Raw genomic sequence first — 18,584 nt, 5'->3', positions numbered from 1 at the left:
ATTTTGATGATTGCGTCCTCCAAATTTTCATGTTCATTGTAACATTCAAGATGATTAGTGATACCTTAATATTCTTCATAGTTCCTAACTTGCTGAACCTCCGGCCATTTCTGGCATCTCCAAGCTTGTATGTTTGAAACCACAGTGAGCAAAACAGTTCTGAACTATCTTCCTGCTTATTTCTAGTCAACTATCAGTGACAAAAATCACTGTTTTTTTAAGCAGAAATACATGTAACTGACCCTATTTGAAAACTTATCACTGTAAGTACGGTGTAGAGTCTAACAGTCGCATAAATGCATGTGACAGACGCTACTTAGAAACTGTTTGACAAGTCTCCTTTCCCAATTAAGCGGCATAGTGACCCAAATACATATAGGGAACTCTGGCCATTTTCTCAATTAGTTTTTGTTCTTTAAATGTGTGTATATATCTCACACACTCACACTCTATATATGTCACCAGTTATCACCTAGGATTTATTTTCTTGGAAACAATCACAGTGTATGTTGAGAAACACAATAGGATCAATGAAAAACTATACACAAAGACGGAACAAACAACCAATGTGCAAAAGAATACAAAACAAAAACAAGTAATATTCAGGAGCCTGATGGTTAAAGGATAACAACTGTTCCTGAACTCTTTCTTTTCTCTCGTGCATCAGACAGCAGCAGCAACTGTGCTTCTACAGCAGGAAGGAACAGAAAAGACAAGAGCCTAAAGGCTCAAAATGGCGAGAATTCAATTTTTATTTTATTTATTTAGAGATACAGTGCAGAACAGGCCTTTCTGACCCAACGAGCCATGCAGCCCAGCAATCCACCTATTTAACATGAGCCAAATCACAGGATAATTCACAATGACCCATTAACCTGTGGACTGTGGGAAGAAACAGGAGCATGCAGGGAAAACCCACATAGACACGGGAGGACATACAAATTTCTCACAGATGACACCAGAACTGAACATCAACTCTGTTGCCCCAAGCTCTAATAGCATCACGTTCACTGCTATACTACCATCACGTCCAATGATTTTACAATGATTTCCTCTAGTTTGATCCATCACTCCCCCCCCCCCCACCCCACAGACACATCATTTCCACTGTAGAGGTGCCACGGAAGATGAAGTACTTCCAAGACACTGTTTATTTCCCACAGGGGGAGTGAGCCACTGCTTCTGAGAGGGAAGACAGAAACCAGCCCCATTAACAGTGGCAGCAGTGTAATGACGGAGACACTGTCATGGAAACAGGTAATGCAATTCTTTCATTGCAAGCCAAGCCCAATGACCTAGGTATTAATTTACTTTTTTTCTATTTTCCTTTCAGGAGAACATTTAACTTCCACTCCAGAACAAAGTAGGACTATTTCTCCAATTTCTGCCTGAAACTGTTTATTATTTTACATTTTTCCTGCACCCTTTCCTTTCACTTAAAACATATCAAACCACAGTGCATGTTCCCATGCAGCAAGCTTAGTATTGAAGCTTTGCACTACAATGGGATTAGTATTTTTGATCCAATTTCAAGTCAGAGTCAAAGTTAATTCATAATTAAAGTACATATTCACTCAGTGGCCACTTTACTAAATACACTTGCACACCTGCTTGTTGATGCAAATATCTAACAGCCGATCATGTGGCAGCAACTCAGTGCATAAAACCATGCAGATATGGCCAAGAGGTTCAGTTATTGTTCAGATCAAACATCACAATGGGGAGGAAATGTGATTTGACCATGGGATGATTGTTGGTGCCAGATGGGGTGGTTTTAATATCTCAGAAACTGCCGAGCATCTGGGATTTTCACACACAACAGTCTCTAGAGTTTACAGATAACAGCAGAAAAAAAACATAAAACATCCTGTGAGTGACAGTTCTGTGGGTGAAGATGCCTTGTTATTGAGAGAGGTCAGAGGAGAATGGTCAGACCAATTAAAGCTGACAGGAAAGCAACAAAAAAATCAAATAACCACGCATTACAACCTTGAAGTGGATGGGCTACAGCAGCAGAAAACCATGAACAAACTTTATTAGGTGGCCACTGAATAATGACTGACAAACAACCAATGTGGAAAAGACAAACTGTGCAAATAAAGTAAAAATAATTAATACTGTGAACATGAATTGTAGCGAACTTGAAAGTGAGTTCTGTTACGCCTGTGCCCAACTCTGAGGGGTCGAAGGGTCCCAAAGTAGCCCCCTCCTTTTTGAGAATCGCAAGACCACTATTAATTCAGGTCAGGAGACCCAGGAAATTAAAGAGAGACGTTTGGAATGTCTTGGCCCCTCGGCGATACAAAGCTACGGGAAACGGCCATTGTCTCTGGGAAACGGCCATTGTCTCTGGGAGATGGAATTGTGTATTGAGTACTGTGCTTTGTGGAAGCCCTCAGGCAACGTGGGCTGGTTGGGGGATGGCATCATTCCACCCTGATGGACATCTGAGACCCCGTGAGTGGGGATAAAAGAGGGTCTGGGGAACGGCCCCTTCAGACGCACCAGAAGAAACGCTAGAAATCCTGTAACAGCGAAATAGCGAAAGCCGGTGGAAAGTCCACGTGCGTCCTTTTCCATTTGCCTCGGAATTGGTGGGCCTTGCCACGGAAGAACGGCTTTAGCTAACACAAAGGAGAAATCAGCCCCAATGACTCTCGAAAGATTGACATCATAAAAGGAATGGGCAAGTTTAAACTCTCTCTCTTGACTCCAACCAAAGGCTGCAGCCTGCAGCTTGAATGAACTTGAGTGGCTTTTATATTTCCATCGGACAATACATTATCCCCTAGACAACGATAGAGTTATTTCTTATTGATTATTATTATACCCGCACTTTTAGATTTAGTATTGACGACGTACATTATCTGTATGGTTGCATTGATATTATTTTTGTGTATTTTTATCAATAAATACTGTTAAAAATAGTACCATCAGACTTCAACGGACCTCTCTATCTTTGCTGGTTAGTGACCCAGTTACGGGATACGTAACAGTTCAAAGGTTGTGGAATCAGTTGATTGTTGAGGTGAGTAAAGTTATATACACTGGTTCAGAAGCCTTATGGTTGTAGGGTGAGAACTGTTCCTAAATGGCGGAACAGACTCGATGGGCCAAGTGGCCTAATTCTGCTCCTATACCTTATGGTCTTATAAATGTAGTGGTGTGGAACCTAAGGCTCCTGTGTGTACTGTCTAAAGGCAGTAGCGAAGTTAGCACTGCCTGGATGGTGGGGGTCCTTTTTGATAGATGCTGCTTCCTTGTAGGTCTACTCTATGGTGGAGAGGCCTTTGCCTGTGATGATTGGGCTGTATCCACCACTTACTGTAGCCTTTTCAATTTGTGCATATTAATGTTCCCATACTAGGCAGTAATGCAACCGGTCAGGATTCTCTCCACTGTGCATTTGCAGAAGTTTGTTCTTTTCTATATAATTTATATTAATTTATGGTTTTCTTCTGAATGTTGTTTACCTAATGGTTCCTTAAGATTGTCATAGCCAGGGGGGAAGTGGTGATGGATAAGCTCCCACTACCTATTAAACGCTCCCAATGGTGTGCATCTCAAATAGCCTCTGACAACCAAGAACAGCTCCTGGCATTCCCATGTGGCTTAGCTACTAAGCCTGGTGTAAACATTTCTACTGACAGTAGAAGGGGCAAAGGCAGATTACTGGTGCCTTAAAACGAGTTGCTTCAAGTAGATAGGGCTCATCAGCTGTGGTTGGTAGCTCATTTAGGAGAAGTGAAACTCTGATCTTAAACCTCTGCTGCCTTGTGGCTTTACGCACTGATGGGGAAGGCTTCAGGAGTTCACCCCAGGAAAAATTTGGAGCTGTAGTCCCACAGTCCAGGCCTGTACTAGAAAACCAGGAATGATCTGCAGAGGGCTCTTTCAAGGGCGAAGAGACAATTTTTAATGAGGTTAAAGGTGACATCGGATGCACAGCAACTCTGGCAGGGTTTACAAGACATTACTTCCTACAGTAGCATGAATGGCAGTGATACTTCACTACCAGATGAACACAACGCCTTCTATGCACGCTTTGAAAGGGAGAACACAACTACAGCTGTGAAGATCCCTGCTGCACCTGATGACCCTGTGATCTCTGTCTCAGAGGCCGATGTTAGGCTGTCTTTAAAGAGAGTAAACCCTCGCAAGGCAGATGGAGTATCTGGTAAGGCTCTGAAAACCTGTGCCAACTAATTAGCGGCGGTATTCAAGGATATTTTCAACCTCTCACTGCTATGGGCAGAAGTTCCCACTTGCTTCAAAAAGGCAACAATTACACCAGTGCCTAAGAAGAATAATGTGAGCTGCCTTAATGAGTATCACCCAGTAGCACTCACATCGACAGTGATGAAATGTTTTCAGAGGCTGTATATGACTAGACTGAACTCCTGCCTCAGCAAGGTCCTGGACCCATTGCAATTTGCCTACTGCCACAATAGGTCAAGGGTAGACGCAATCTCAATGGCTCTTCACACGGCTTTAGACCACCTGGACAACACAAGCACCTATGTCAGGATGTTGTTCATCGACTATAGCTCAGCATTTAATACCATCACTCCCACAATCCTGATTGAGAAGTTGCAGAACCTGGTCTCTGTACCTCCCTCTGCAATTGGATCCTTGACTTCCTAACCAGAAGACCACAATCTGTGCGGACTGGTGATAACATATCCTCCTTGCTGACGATCAACACTGGCGCACCTCAGGGGTGTGTGCTTAGCCCACTGCTCTACTCTCTATATACAAATGACTGTGTGGCTAAGCACAGCTCAAATACCATCTATAAATTTGCTGATGATAGAACCATTGTTGGTAGAACCTCAGGTGTTGATGAGAGGGCGTACAGGAGTGAGATATGCCTACTAGTGGAGTGGTGCCACAGCAATGACCTGGCACTCAATGTCTGTAATACGAAGAGCTGATTGTGGACTGCAGGAAGGGTAAGACGAAAGAACACATACCAATCCTCATAGAAGGATCAGAAGTGGAGAGAGTAAGCAGTCTCAAGTTCCAGGGTGTCAACATCTCTTAGGATCTAACCTGGTCCCAACATACCGATGTACTTATAAAGAAGGCAAGACAGTGGCTATACTTCATTAGGAGTGTGAAGAGATTTGGCATGTCAACAAATACACTCAAAAACTTCTATAGATGTACCGTAGAGAGCATTCTGAGAGGCTGCATCACTGTCTGGTATGGGGGGGGGGGGGGGGACTACTACACAGGACCGAAATTAGCTGCAGAGGGTTGTAAATCTAGTCAGCTCCATCTTGGGTACCAGCCTACAAAGTACCCAGGACATCTTCAGGGAGCGGTGTCTCCGAAAGGCAGCATCCATTCTTAAGGACCTCCAGCACCCAGGGCATGCCCTTTTCTCACTGTTACCATCAGGTAGGAGGTACAAAAGCCTGAAGGCACACACTCAGCAATTCAGGAAGAAACAACTTCTTCACCTCTGCCATCTGATTCCTAAATGGTCATTGAACCCTTGGACACCACCTCACTTTTAATATACAGTATTTCTGTTTTTTGCACGTTTTTTAATCTATTCAATTTATTTATTTACTATTGTTTTTTGCTTTGTTTTCCTCTTCTGTATTATGTATTACATTGAACTGCTGCTGCTAATTTAACAAATTTCACATCACATGCTGGTGATAATAAACCTAATTCTGATTCTGACACTGAGTTCAATGCTGACTGGCAATGGCTGTGACGCTGCTGGTGCAAAATGTCATCTCTGCCGTTCCTTTGGCTTCATCAGCTACATAGAGAGGGGGAGCCTGTTGCATGGGCAACAGTATGCTCTCCATATTCCATTGCCCTGGCTTGCATACTTAGTAGCATATCACATAGGAAGCTAGGAATTGAACTGAATTGACTTTATTTCTTACATCCTTCACATACATGAGGAGTAAAAATCTTTACGTAAACACAAAGTACACTGCAGATGCTGTGGTCAAATCAACAAGTACAAACAAGTTGGATGAACTCAGCAGGTCGAGCAGCATCCATTGAAACAAGCAATGTTTCGGGCCAAGACCCTTTGTCAGGACTGAAGAAGAAGGGGGCAAGGGCCCTGTAAAGAAGGTGGGGGGGGGGAGGGGAAGCAGGGAGGGGATAGGCAGGAGAGGTGAAGAAGGAATCTAAGGGGAAAGCACTATGGGTAGTAGAAGAAGGCAGAATCATGAGAGAGGTGATAGGCAGCTAGAAGAAGAGGTACAGCGAAAGTGTGATGGGGGAAGGGAGAGGGAGAGAATTACCGGAAGTTGGAGAATTCGATGTTCATACTGAAGGGCTGGAGACTACCCAGACGATATATGAGGCGTTGCTCCTCCAACCTGAGTTTGGTCTCATCATGGCAGTAGAGGAGGCCATGTATGGACATATCCGAATGGGAATGTGAAGGAGAGTTGAAGTGGGTGGCAACTGGGAGATCCTGTCTGTTGTGGCTGACGAAGGTGGCGGAGGTGCTCGACGAAGTTGTCCCCCTATCTGCGTTGGGTCTCGCCGACGTAGAGGAGGCCACACCAGGAGCACCGGATGCAATAGATTACCCCAACAGACTCACAAGTGAAGTGTTGCCTCACCTGGAAGGACTGTTGGGGCCCAGAATAGTGGTAAGAGAGGAGGTGTAGGGACAGGTGTAGCACTTACGCTTGCAGGGATAAGTACCAGGTGGGAGATCTGTCAGGAGGGACGTGTGGACCAGGCAGTCGTGGAAGGAATGATCCCTGCGAAAAGCTGAGAGGGGTAGGGAGGGTAAGATGTGCTTAGTGGTGGGGTCCTGTTGAAGGTGACGGAAGTTGCGGAGGATAATATGCTAGATCCGGAGGCTGGTGGGGTGGTAGGTGAGGACAAGGGGAACATGGTCCCGGTTGTGGTGACGGCCGAAGTGCGGGAAATGGAGGAGATGCAGGTGAGGGCATCATTGATGACGCCAGAAGGGAAACCACGATTCTTAAAGAAAGAGGACATTTGAGATGTCCTGGAACAGAAAGCCTCATCCTGGGAGCAGATGCAGCGGAGACAGAGGAACTGGGAATAGGGAATAGCATTTTTACATTTGGCAGGGTGGGAAGAGGTATAATCAAGGTAGTTATGGGAGTCAGTGAGTTTATAGAAGATGTCAGTGGACAGTTTTTTCGTTTACGTTATGTCTCTGTCTAAATGTGCATTGCACAATTTGTAATAATTAGTAATAAATAGTATGTATAACAAGATAGTCAATATAGCATAGAAATACAATTGTATCAGCATAAATTAATCAGTAAGATGGGCTCATGGAAGAAGCTTTCCCAGAGCCTGTTGGTCCTGGCTTTAATGCTGCAGTACCATTTCCCAGTTGGTAGCAGCCGGAACAGTTTGTGGTTGGGGTGACTCGGGTCCCCAATGATCCTTTGGGCCCTTTTTATGCACCTGTCTCTGTAAATGTAATGAACAGTGGGAAGTTCACATCTGTAGATACGCTGGGCTGTCCGCACCACTCTGCAGAGTCCTGCGATTGAGGGAAATACAGTTCCCATATCAGGCAGTGACGCAGCCAGTTAAGATGCTCTCAACTGTGCCCCTATAGAGAGTACTTGGGATTTGGGGACTCATGCCAATCTTCTTCAACCATCTGAGGTGAAAGAAGCACTGTTGTGCTTTTTTCCACCATACAACCGGTATGTACAGACAACGTAAGGCCATATGTATGCCAAAGAACTTAAAGCTGTTCACCCTCTCAACCCTAGATCCATTGATGTTAACAGGGGTTAGCCTGTTTCCATTCCTCCCGTAGTCCACAACCAGCTCCTTTGTTTCTGCGACACTGAGGGAGAGGTTGTTTTCTTGACACCACTGTGTCAGGGTGATGACTTCTTCTCTGTAGGCTGCCTCCTTATTATTTGAGATTAGGCCAAACAATGTAGTTGTAGTGAACTACATATACCTGTCTGGACTGCTCCTTTGGCTCCTCTCACAGACCCCTGCTGACTGCTCCTGTGGCTCCTCCCACAGACCCCTGTATAAAGGCGACTGAGGCCTGTTGCCCAGCCTCATTCCCCAGGATGTAGTGTTGTTCATTCTTCCAGTCAATAAAAGCCGATACCTCGCTTCTTACGTCTCAGAGTGAGTTATTGATGGTGCATCAGTAGTATCGTCAGCAAATTTAATTAGTAGATTGGAGCTGTAAGTGGTAACAAAGTCATGGGTATGCAGAGAGTAAAGATGTGGGCTTAGGACAGCCCTGAGGGGCTCCTGTGTTGAGGGTCAGAGGGCTGGAGGCAAGGGAGCCTACTCTTAGTGCCTGCCGGCAATCTGACAAGAAGTCCAGAATCCAGCTGCACAAGGCAGGGTGAAGGCCAAGGTCTCTGAGCTTCTCGTGAAGCCTGGAGGGAATCCTGGTGTTGAATGCTGAACTGTAATCCAAGGATAGCATTCTCACACAAGCATCATTCTTCTCCAGATGTGTAAGGACGGTGTGTAGAGCTGTGGCTATTGCGTCATCTATCGATCAGTTGTGTTGGTAGGCGATTTGTAGGGGGTTCAGTGTGGGTGGTAGCATGCTGCAGCCTCTCAAGGCATTTGCTTATTATTGAGGTGAGTGTAGCAGGACGCCAGTCGTTCAGACATTTTGTCGTGATCTTGGACACAATATCCACGGTCGATGATGACCAGCAGAGGCAGGGTATCAGTGTGTCACTAATGTCATGTGCCTGCAATGCTGCTGCAAGTTAGTTTTGCATTGCACCTGTGCTTACATGTAAGTGGCATTTTACAATAAACTCAATTTTTGCATGGATGGTACTTGGTAATCCCGTTACAAATGGACCTCGCGTATACATGTCCAAGGATTCCTGAAGGAAGCAGCACAGGTAGATAATGTGGTTAAAAGGCAGACACAATACTCATCTCCATTTACCACAGGATAGGAAGTAAAGGCAGGGTGTAGCCAGAGAATAGTGAATCTGTGGAATGCTCTGCCACAGACTGCAGTGGAGGCCAAGTCTATGGGTATATTTAAGGGAGAAGTTGATAGTTTCCTGATCAGTCAGGATATGGTGAGAAGGCAAGTGTATGGGATTGTGTGGGCTCCAGGATCAGCCGGGATGGAATGGCGGAGCAGAATTAGGCTGAATGGCCTAATTCTGCTCCTTTATCTTATGGTCTTATCATACAACAATAAGAACCTCAGTTAGACCACAACTGGAGTTTTGTGTGCAGTTCCGGTCACCATATTGCAATTGCAATGGAGAGGTCCAAGGGAGATTCACCAGGTTATTGCCTGGGATGGAGTACTGGTTCTTTGGCCTGCAGTGTTGTGATGACAATTTAACCTACAATCTAACATTTCCATCCCGATAACCCTCCATTTTTCCTTCCGTCTATGTGCCTGTGTAGTCTATTAAATTTCCCTAATGTATCTGCTTCTACCATCACCCCTGTCAGTGTAAGAAACCTACCTTTGACCTCCTCCCTTTACTTTCCTCCTATCAGCTTAAAATTCTGCCCTCTCGTATCTGCCACTGCTGCCCTTGGAATAAAAGCACTGGCTGTCCACTCTGTTTATGCCTCTTATCATCTTATACACATCTATCAAGTCATCTCTCATCACCCTCTGTTTCAAAGGGAAAAATCCCAGTTCACTCAACCTATCCTCTCTAATCCAGGCAGCATTCTGGTAAACCATCTCTGCACTAAGAATCCAAAAGGTCAAATAGGCTAATCCTATGCTGAACCTCTCTGAAGATCTATCCTGGTCCAATGTATTGATACAATTACAAAAAAGGCATAACTGCAGCTATACTTCATTAGGAGTTTGAGGAGACTACCAAAGACTCTTGCAAATTTGTACAGATATACCATGGAAAGCATTCTAACTGGCTGCATCACCATCTGGTATGGAGGGGCCATCATATAGGTTCAGAAAAAGCTGCAGAAAGTTGTAAAGTCAGCCGGCTCCATCATGGGCCCTAGCCACCTACATCACCCCCCTCCAAACAGACACAATCAAGGACATCAAAAGGCGATGCCTAAAAAAGGCAGCATCCATCATCAAGGACCCCCATCGCCCAGGTCATGCTTATATCTCATTTCTACCATCAGGGAGAGATACAGGGAGATTCAGGTGCCCTGAGACAAACATTCAGGCAACACACACATGCATGAAATGCTGGAGGAACTCAGTAAGTCAGGCAGCATCTATGGAAAAAAGTAAATAGTCGATGATTCAGGACAAGTCTCTTCATCAGAATTTTATCTATAGATGTTGCCTGGCCTGCTGTGTTACACAGAACATAGATAGAACATAGAATAGTACAGCACATTACAGGCCCTTTGGCTCACAATGTTGTACCAACCCTCAAACCCTGCCTCCAATATAAACCTCCACCTTATATTCCTCCATATACCTGTCTAGTAGTCTCTTAAACTTCACTAGTGTATCTGCCTCCACCACTGACTCAGGCAGTGCATTTCATGCACCAACCACTCTCTGAGTAAAAAACCTTCCTCTAATATCCCCCTTGAACTTCCCTCCCCTTACCTTAAAGCCATGTCCTCTTGTACTGAGCAGTGGTGCCCTGGGGAAGAGGTGCTGGCTGTCCACTCTGTCTATTCCTCTTAATATCTTGTATACCTCTATCATGTCTCCTCTCATCCTCCTTCTCTCTAAAGAGTAAAGCAGTAAAGCCCTAGCTCTCTTAATCTCTGATCATAATCCATACTCTCTAAACCAGACAGCATCCTGGTAAATCTCCTCTGTACCCTTTCCAATGCTTCCACATCCTTCCTATACTGAGCTGACCAGAACTGGACACAGTACTCCAAGTGTGGCCTAACCAGAGTTTTATAGAGCTGCATCATTACATCACAACTCTTAAACTCTATCCCTCAACTTATGAAAGCTAACACCCCATAAGCTTTCTTAACTACCCTAGCTACCTGTGAAGCAACTTTCAGGGATCTGTGGACATGTGCCCCCAGATCCCTCTGCTCCTACACACTACCAAGTATCCTGCTATTTACTTTGTGCTCTGCCTTGGAGTTAGTCCTTCCAAAGTGTACCACCTCACACTTCTCCGGGTTGAACTCCATCTGCCACTTCTCAGCCCACTTCTGCAACCTATCAATGTCTCTCTGGAATCTTTGACAATCCTCTACACTATCTACAACACCACCAACCTTTGTGTGGTCTGCAAACTTGCCAACCCACCTTCTACCCCCACATCCAGGTCATTAATAAAAATCACGAAAAGTAGAGGTCCCAGAACAGATCCACTAGTCACAACCTTCCAAACTGAATGTACTTCTGAGAGATCTATGACATGACCCGGTTTGTTACTTAATACTAAATCTAGTATGGCATTCCCCCAGTCGGCCTGTCAACATACTGTGACAGGAATCCATCCTGGACACACTTAACAAACTCTGCCCCATCTAAACCCTTGGAACTAATCAGGTGCCAATCAATATTAGGGAAGTTAAAGTCAACCATAATAACAACCCTGTTATTTTTGCACCTTTCCAAAATCTACCTCCCAATTTGCCATGCGGTATCTCTGCTGCTACCAGGGGGCCTATAGAATACCCCCAATATAGTAACTGCTCCCTTCCTGTTCCTGACTTCCACCCATACTGACTCAAAAGAGGATCCTGCTACATTACCCACCCTTTCTGTAGCCGTAATAGTATCCCTGACCAGATCCTCCAGCATTGCGTGTGTTTGTTACCTGGATTTCCAGCATCTGCAGATTTTCTCTTGTTTTCAATATTTCTTCTCCACTGCACCAGATAATGAACCCATGTACACTACCTCAGTATTTCTTTTTCTTTTTACTCTCTTTTTGCACTATTCACTTCATTTTATATATATTTTATTGTCATTTATAGTTATTTTTATTATTATGTATTGCACTATACTCAGCGGTAAAACAACAAATTTCATGACAAATTCTAGTGATATTAAACCTGAGTATGAATCTGATTCTGAAAATACCATCATTGGATATTAAGAAATTTGATGCAATTAAATAAGCAATTAAAAAATTTCTTTGTGCTGAAAGTAAGAGGGGAAAACCTAAAGGGAGAAGTGTGGAACAAGTTCTTTTTTTCTTTACACAGCCTGGATGGTGCTTGGAATAGTACCTGCAGGATTGGAGACAGATGTTTCCAAGGTTTTTGGGTAGGCATATGAGTCAGGGAAGGAAGGTATATGGATCATGTGCAGGCAGAATAGATTTAGTTTAATTTGGCAATGTACGATGTTCAGTACAGATGCTGTGGGCCAAACAGCCTGTTTTTGTACTGCACTGTTCTATCTTATGTAGGTTAGTCAATTTGAGAAATGGGACCAGAAGAAGCTGACGGAGCTAATATTGCTGCATCTAATTCTTTGGGTCACAGGGTGGCAGGGTTGGGCAAGGAGAAATGTTTCGGGTGGTGAGGAAGATAAACAGAAACTTTGGGTCATTCAAGATAATAAAAAGAAAACAGACGCCTCAGATTCTCTGTGCAAGATGATAGGGTGGTTAAAATGGCATATGGTGTGTTGGCCTTCATTTGTCAGGGGACTGAGTTCATAAGCAACGAGGTAATGCTGCAGCTCTATGAAGCTCTGGTTAGAGCACACTTATACCATATTCAGTTCTGGTCACCTCAGTACAGGAAGGATGTGGAAGCTTTAGAGCTTTAGAGAGGATGCAGAGAAGATTTACCAGGATGCTGCCTGGATTAAAGAGTATGTTTTAGGAGGACAGGTTAAGCAGGATAGGGTTTTTATCTTTGCAGAGGAGGAGAAGGATGAAAGATGACTTAATGGAGATATACAAAATGATAAAATGCATAGATAGAACGGGCAGCCAGAGACTTTTTCTCAAAGCAGAAGTGGCTAATACAAGGGAGCTTAACTTTAAGGTGCTTGATGAAATTTTAAGGGGGATGTCAGAATCAGTTTTTTTTTTAAAACACAGAGAGTAGTGAGTGTGTGGAACACACTACCAAGGCTGGCAGTAAAGGCAGATACATTACAGACATTTAATAGACTCTTAGATAGGCACATGGATGAAAGAAAACATGTAGGACTATGTGATACGTGGGAAGGAAGGGGTAGATTGATCTTGGAGTAGGTTAAAAGGTCAACATAACATTGTGGGCTGAAGGGCCTGTGCTGTACTATGTTCTATCTCTGGGTATCTAATGCTAGGTACTCCAAGCCAGATAGCACCTTCAGACATAATCCCACAATATGTAATTGTGGACCTTTGAAATAGAGCAGGAGAAGCCAAGCTGTATCACAGCTACATACCTGGACAGCTTGTCGGTCGGAGCTGCTGTAGACAGAGATCTGTGGCGCCTGTGACCTGGGAGATGTATTGACAGTAGTGGTTGTGGTCGAAGTTGTTATGCTTTGATCGTTCTCCATGGCTGCGCACTTCTTGACAATCAACACGTCAGAGGCAACGATTGGTGACGTGAGGCTTCAAAGCTGCAGGATCAACAAGCAGGAATAAACTTAGCATTCACATCCTTAACGTTGTCATCGAGGGTTACTGTGGCAGTCTCTATATTGGGCACACATTACTGACTACTTGCCAAGTCAGTTCTGATGAGAGTTGCTTATATAAAGCACATTGGATATCTTAGGCTCTGCACTGACCTACTGAAATAAATATCAGAAGAAAAATGAGGTTCTAATTCACTTACACCCTTTTGCACTGTCACATAATGTTAAAATTCACCATAATGCCATTCCATACATGTAATATGATTTCACTCTGGAGGTTTTCAAGACCTGCCTGGCATGATTCATATACAAACTGGAATTTCCTCACCATGTCAATAGGGTTTGAGAAATTTCCTTTGACAAATGGGTTCCAAACATATTGAACCAGCAGCAACACTGGCTGACAACTCAATACAGCCGACCAGCTAAAGCACTGAGGACTTGGACCAAAATCAGAAACAACTCAGGGATTGGAAACTATTCTCTGCGGATTGGAATGTGCCCAGACAGTGATAATTAAGTTCAATGAGAAAAATAATGATGATTAGTGATGCAGTTAGCAATCAGAATCCACCAGAACATATTTATGAGCTGACACACAGCACCACAGCATCATTGCTAATGTGTTGCTGGAGCCACTTTAGTTGTGAGAAGGAGAAACTCCTGCATGTGCAGATTATCTGACGGGAAAGAAATTTAGTAATATATTCTTACCCAGCACATTGAGGCCCTCCGTTGGTCAGGGTTGACCGTGGAAGTTCCATCCTAGCTGTTTACGCGATATGCAAGTCCTTGCAGTAGGATATGAAGAGCAAGTTGATGCCCATACAGCAGGCTCCCCATCTCCATGCAGCGCACAGAACCAAAGGAATGGCAGAGACTCATACAGTTTGGCACCGGTGACATTGTAGGAGTTGCCAGTCAGTATTGAACCCAACGTAGGATTGCTTTAGTGTCTCCAGCTCCAGATTTTTTCTCAGGGTTTACTCTTGAAGTTTTCCCTATGAGCAGGTATAGCCACAAGGCAGCGGAAGTTTGAGATCAGAGTTTTTTTTCTCCTAGATAAGTTGCCAACCACGGCTGACGAGCCCCATCTGCCTGAGGTGACTGGTTTTAAGGCACCAGTAAACCACCTTTGACTCTTTTCCTGTCAGTGGGAATGGTTTCACTGGTTTAGTAGCTAAACCACAGGTGGAGCTGGACCTGTTTGTCAGAGGCTATTTCAGACCCACGCCATTTGGAGCATTTATTATGCAGTGGGAACTTTTCCCTTCTACCCCGCCTCCCCACCCACCCCACTTCAACAACCCATAAGGAACTCTGTACATTATGCTCTAAAGAAGAATCAATAAAACTGACAGGAAGGCAGCAAAATTCAACAGGGTGGCATGATAGTGTAGCTGTTGGTGTTATACATTACAGTGCAAATGATCACAAGGCGATAAGACACACGAGCAGAATTAGGCCATTTGGGCCATCGAATCTGCTCCCCCATTCAATCATGGCTGATCCTTTTTTCCCCCTCCTCAGCCTCACTCCCCAGCCTTCTCCCCGTAACCTTTGATGTTGTGTCCAATCAAGAACCTATCAGGCTCTGCCTTAAATACAATCGACAACCTGGCCTCCACAGCTGCCTGTGGTAACAAATTCCACAAATTCACCACCCTTTGGCTTAAGAAATTTCTCCGCAACTCTGTTTTAAATGGATGCCCCTCTATCCTGAGGTTGTGCCCTCTTGTCCTAGACTCTCCCACCATAGGAAACATCTTTCCACATCTGTCTAGTCCTTTCAATATTCAAAAGGACCCCCCCACCAATCCATCTAAATTTCAGCAAGTACGGACCCAGATCAATCAAACGTTCCTCGTATGATAACCCTTTCTGCATTCCTGAAATCATCCTTGTGAACCTCCTCTGAACCCTTCCTAATGCCAGCACATCTTTTTTTTAGATGAGGGGCCCAAAATTGTTCACAATACTCATGGTGAGGCCTCATCAGTACTTTATAAAGTCTCAGCATCACATCCCTGCTGTTGTATTCCCTGCTCTTGAAACAAATGCTAACATTGCATTTGCTTTCCTCACCACTGACTCTACCTGCAACTTTTAGGGTGTTCTGCACAAGGACTTCCAAGACCCATTGCATTTCAGAATTTTGGATTTTCTCCCCGTCGGAGTTCAATTCCTGCCGCTGTCTGTAAGAAGTTTGTACGTTCTCCATGAGACTGTATTGATTTCCACCAGGTGCTCCAGTTTCCATCCACATTCCAAGGACGTTAAGAACAGGTTAGGGTCAGTAAGTTGTGGGCATGCTGTGCTGCTGCCGGAAGTGTGCCCACAATTGCAGGTTGCCCCCAGCACATCCCTGACACAAATGACATATTTCACTTTTTTCAAATTTCTGACGTATATGTGACAAATAAATCTAATCTACCATTCACCTACACGATTTACAGTAGCCAGTTAACCTATCAGCCTACATGTCTTTGGGATATGGGAGGAAACCAGAGCATACAGAGGAAAGCCACAGAATTACAGGGAGAAGGTGCAAACTCCACACAGAAAGTAGAGGAGGTCAAGATCAAACATGGGTTTCTGGTTCTAAGGCCATCCCTCTGCTAGCCATGCCACCGATTAGTCCTTTTGTGCTTTACTGCAGGACGTCCAGTGGTCAAGTTCTTCAGAGTTTTAGAATGCCTAGGTTTGCATTCCTCTGGGCCGAGATAGTTGTGCTAACCAGGACCCCATGCCACAGTGTCGCCTGTTACAGCACCCAAGGGAGGAGGTGTGAGAGGCAGTGTGGGAGAGTACAGATGTGTGGATGTGTGCTGGAATCCGCACTGGGTTGCCCCATGCAGGCTAGCTTTCCCATCAGTGCTGCTCTCCAGTGTTCACTCCCTGGAAGACAAGTTGGATTTCCTTCATCTGTGACTGATTCAGTGTGAGATGAGTAACTGCTGTGTGCTTGTTCCTGCAGAAACGTAGCCCCAGGACAACATCCATGCACCATCAATCTTCAGGCCATGACACTCAAGGACTTCTTGTGGTAAACCATGTATATAGGTTGTAACTGGGTTATCTGTCTGGACATGCCCCTCTGCTGACTGCTCCTGTGGCTCCTCCCACAGACCCCTGGATAAAGGCAATTGTGTCATTGCTGCTCCCACTGTCCAGGAGAGAGATACAGCATGGTTAGTAAAAGCCTTTCAGTATTTACTCTACTTCCAATCTTTTGGAGTAATTGATAGTGCATCACTTCTGCTAATATTATTTGTGACTGTATGTGCTATCGTTACCGTATATGCTGTGTGTTCTGTGGTTTGCACCCTGGCCTCATTTAGCTGTATACATGTGTGTGATTGACTGATAATTAAACTTGAACCTGAACTTAACGGAAATTTGATGAAGGAGGTAAAAAATTCTGATTGATCTCAAAAGAATAAATCACGAACGAGGTAGCAGAAATGTATTCAAATCAGGGAGCTACTCATTTACACAAACCCCGTTTATTCTTCTAATATTCCCATCAACTCTTCAGTAGGAGTTAGTGAGGTGTGGCTAATAACAGAAGTACTGCGTCATTCTTCAATCATAAGAGCTGTTGGGAGAATGATAACTGGCTTCACATCGCTTCCGGTATGAAATCCTGCATTTATATGAAAATTGACATGATGTCGATTCTGGAAATCCAAAATAAAAATACTGCTGGAGAAACTCAATGGAATAGGCAGCATCTATAGAAGTTCAAGTTTATTGTCATCCAACCATATGCATTTACACCGCCAAATAAAACAACATTCATCAGGACCAAAGTACTCAACACAGTACATAAAGTATCACTACAACAAATAAATTAACAAATATTAAAATATATTCTGGAAAATTGACATTTTGCACAAGGTGCATTTACAACACAAGTTTAAAAGTAAACAGTATAATGCTAGTGGCACTTCATACATGGTGAGACCTGGGTGGTGGCAGTGAGTTCAGAAGTCTCACGGCTTGGGGGAAGAAGCCATTTTCCATCCTAACAGTTCTTATCCTAAAACTACATTACTCCTGCCTGACAGTTGGATCCTTAATACTAAGAGCCCTGTGTATGCAGTACTCCTGATACACATCACAAATGTGCTGAAGAAAGACCCCGATGATCCTCTCAGGAGTCCTCACAATCCTTTGTAGGGTTGTACGGGCAGATGCCTTGCAATTCCCGTATCAGACAGTGATCAGTTGGTCAAGACATTCCCAGGAAAGTGAAAGAGTTAAACGTTTATAGATTAACAGCAAGGATCCTAAGTCAGAACTGAGAAACAGGAAGAAACCAGCTTGTTCTCAGTAGCAGAGGTGGCAGGGAGAGTAATGGGTAGTACAGAGGGAGTATCTCTGTTAGGACGAGACCAAATTTAATTGCATTTTTGCCATATTAAGAGCAACACACCCCACACAACCATAATCTGACAATCAAGATACATATAAGCATATTAAGACTGAGAAGTAAGATCTCAGTGAAAGCAAGGAAGGGAGAAAGCTAGAGAAGTATCCAAATTTCTGAAGATCAGGGTGTGGCTGCTGGTGATGAAAATCCAAGATATGTAGAGATCACAACTGCTGGAATACTGATGTGCAAAATAAAACTGCCCTCACAAAAGTGCCGACTGCTAAACCATGTTTCAGAATGAGAGGTGACCTGATAAGAGGTGTATAAGACAATGAGAGGCATTGATTGTGAGGACAGTCAGAGGCTTTTTCCCAGGGCTGAAATGGCTAACATGAGAGGGCACAGTTTTAAGGTGCATGGAAGTAGGTACAGAGGAGATGTCAGGGGTTAGTTAGTTAGTTAGTTAGTTATTCATTCATTCATTCATTTATTTTACACACAGAGGGTGGTGAGTGCGTGGAATGGGCTGCCGGCGACGGTGGTGGAGACAGATACAATAGGGTCTTTTAAGAGACTCCTGGATAGGTACATAGAGTTTAGAAAAATGGAGGGATATGGGTAATCCAAGGTAATTTCTAAAGTAAGTACATGTTTGGCACAGCATTGTGGGCCGAAGGGCCTGTATTGTGCTGTAAGTTTTCTATGTTA

The 18,584-nt window shown here is 44.1% G+C and overlaps 1 protein-coding gene across 2 annotated transcripts in view; it reads right to left on the bottom strand.

Moving 5' to 3' along the window:
* The window catches only part of LOC140725772 (polyhomeotic-like protein 3), a 163,520-nt gene that overhangs the window by 106,320 nt on the left and 38,616 nt on the right, over positions 1–18,584 (bottom strand). For both annotated transcript variants that reach the window (XM_073041658.1, XM_073041659.1), the window contains exon 3: positions 13,301–13,480. In XM_073041658.1, the coding sequence (XP_072897759.1) occupies positions 13,301–13,417 (117 nt within the window). In that variant the 5' untranslated portion in view covers positions 13,418–13,480. The remainder of the gene's footprint in view (positions 1–13,300; positions 13,481–18,584) is intronic.

This window comes from Hemitrygon akajei, chromosome 3 (assembly GCF_048418815.1).
Source record: "Hemitrygon akajei chromosome 3, sHemAka1.3, whole genome shotgun sequence".
NCBI classification, from domain to species: Eukaryota; Metazoa; Chordata; class Chondrichthyes; order Myliobatiformes; family Dasyatidae; genus Hemitrygon; species Hemitrygon akajei.
Note: the sequence above shows the minus strand (reverse complement) of the source record. Positions and strands in the feature narration are given on the sequence as shown.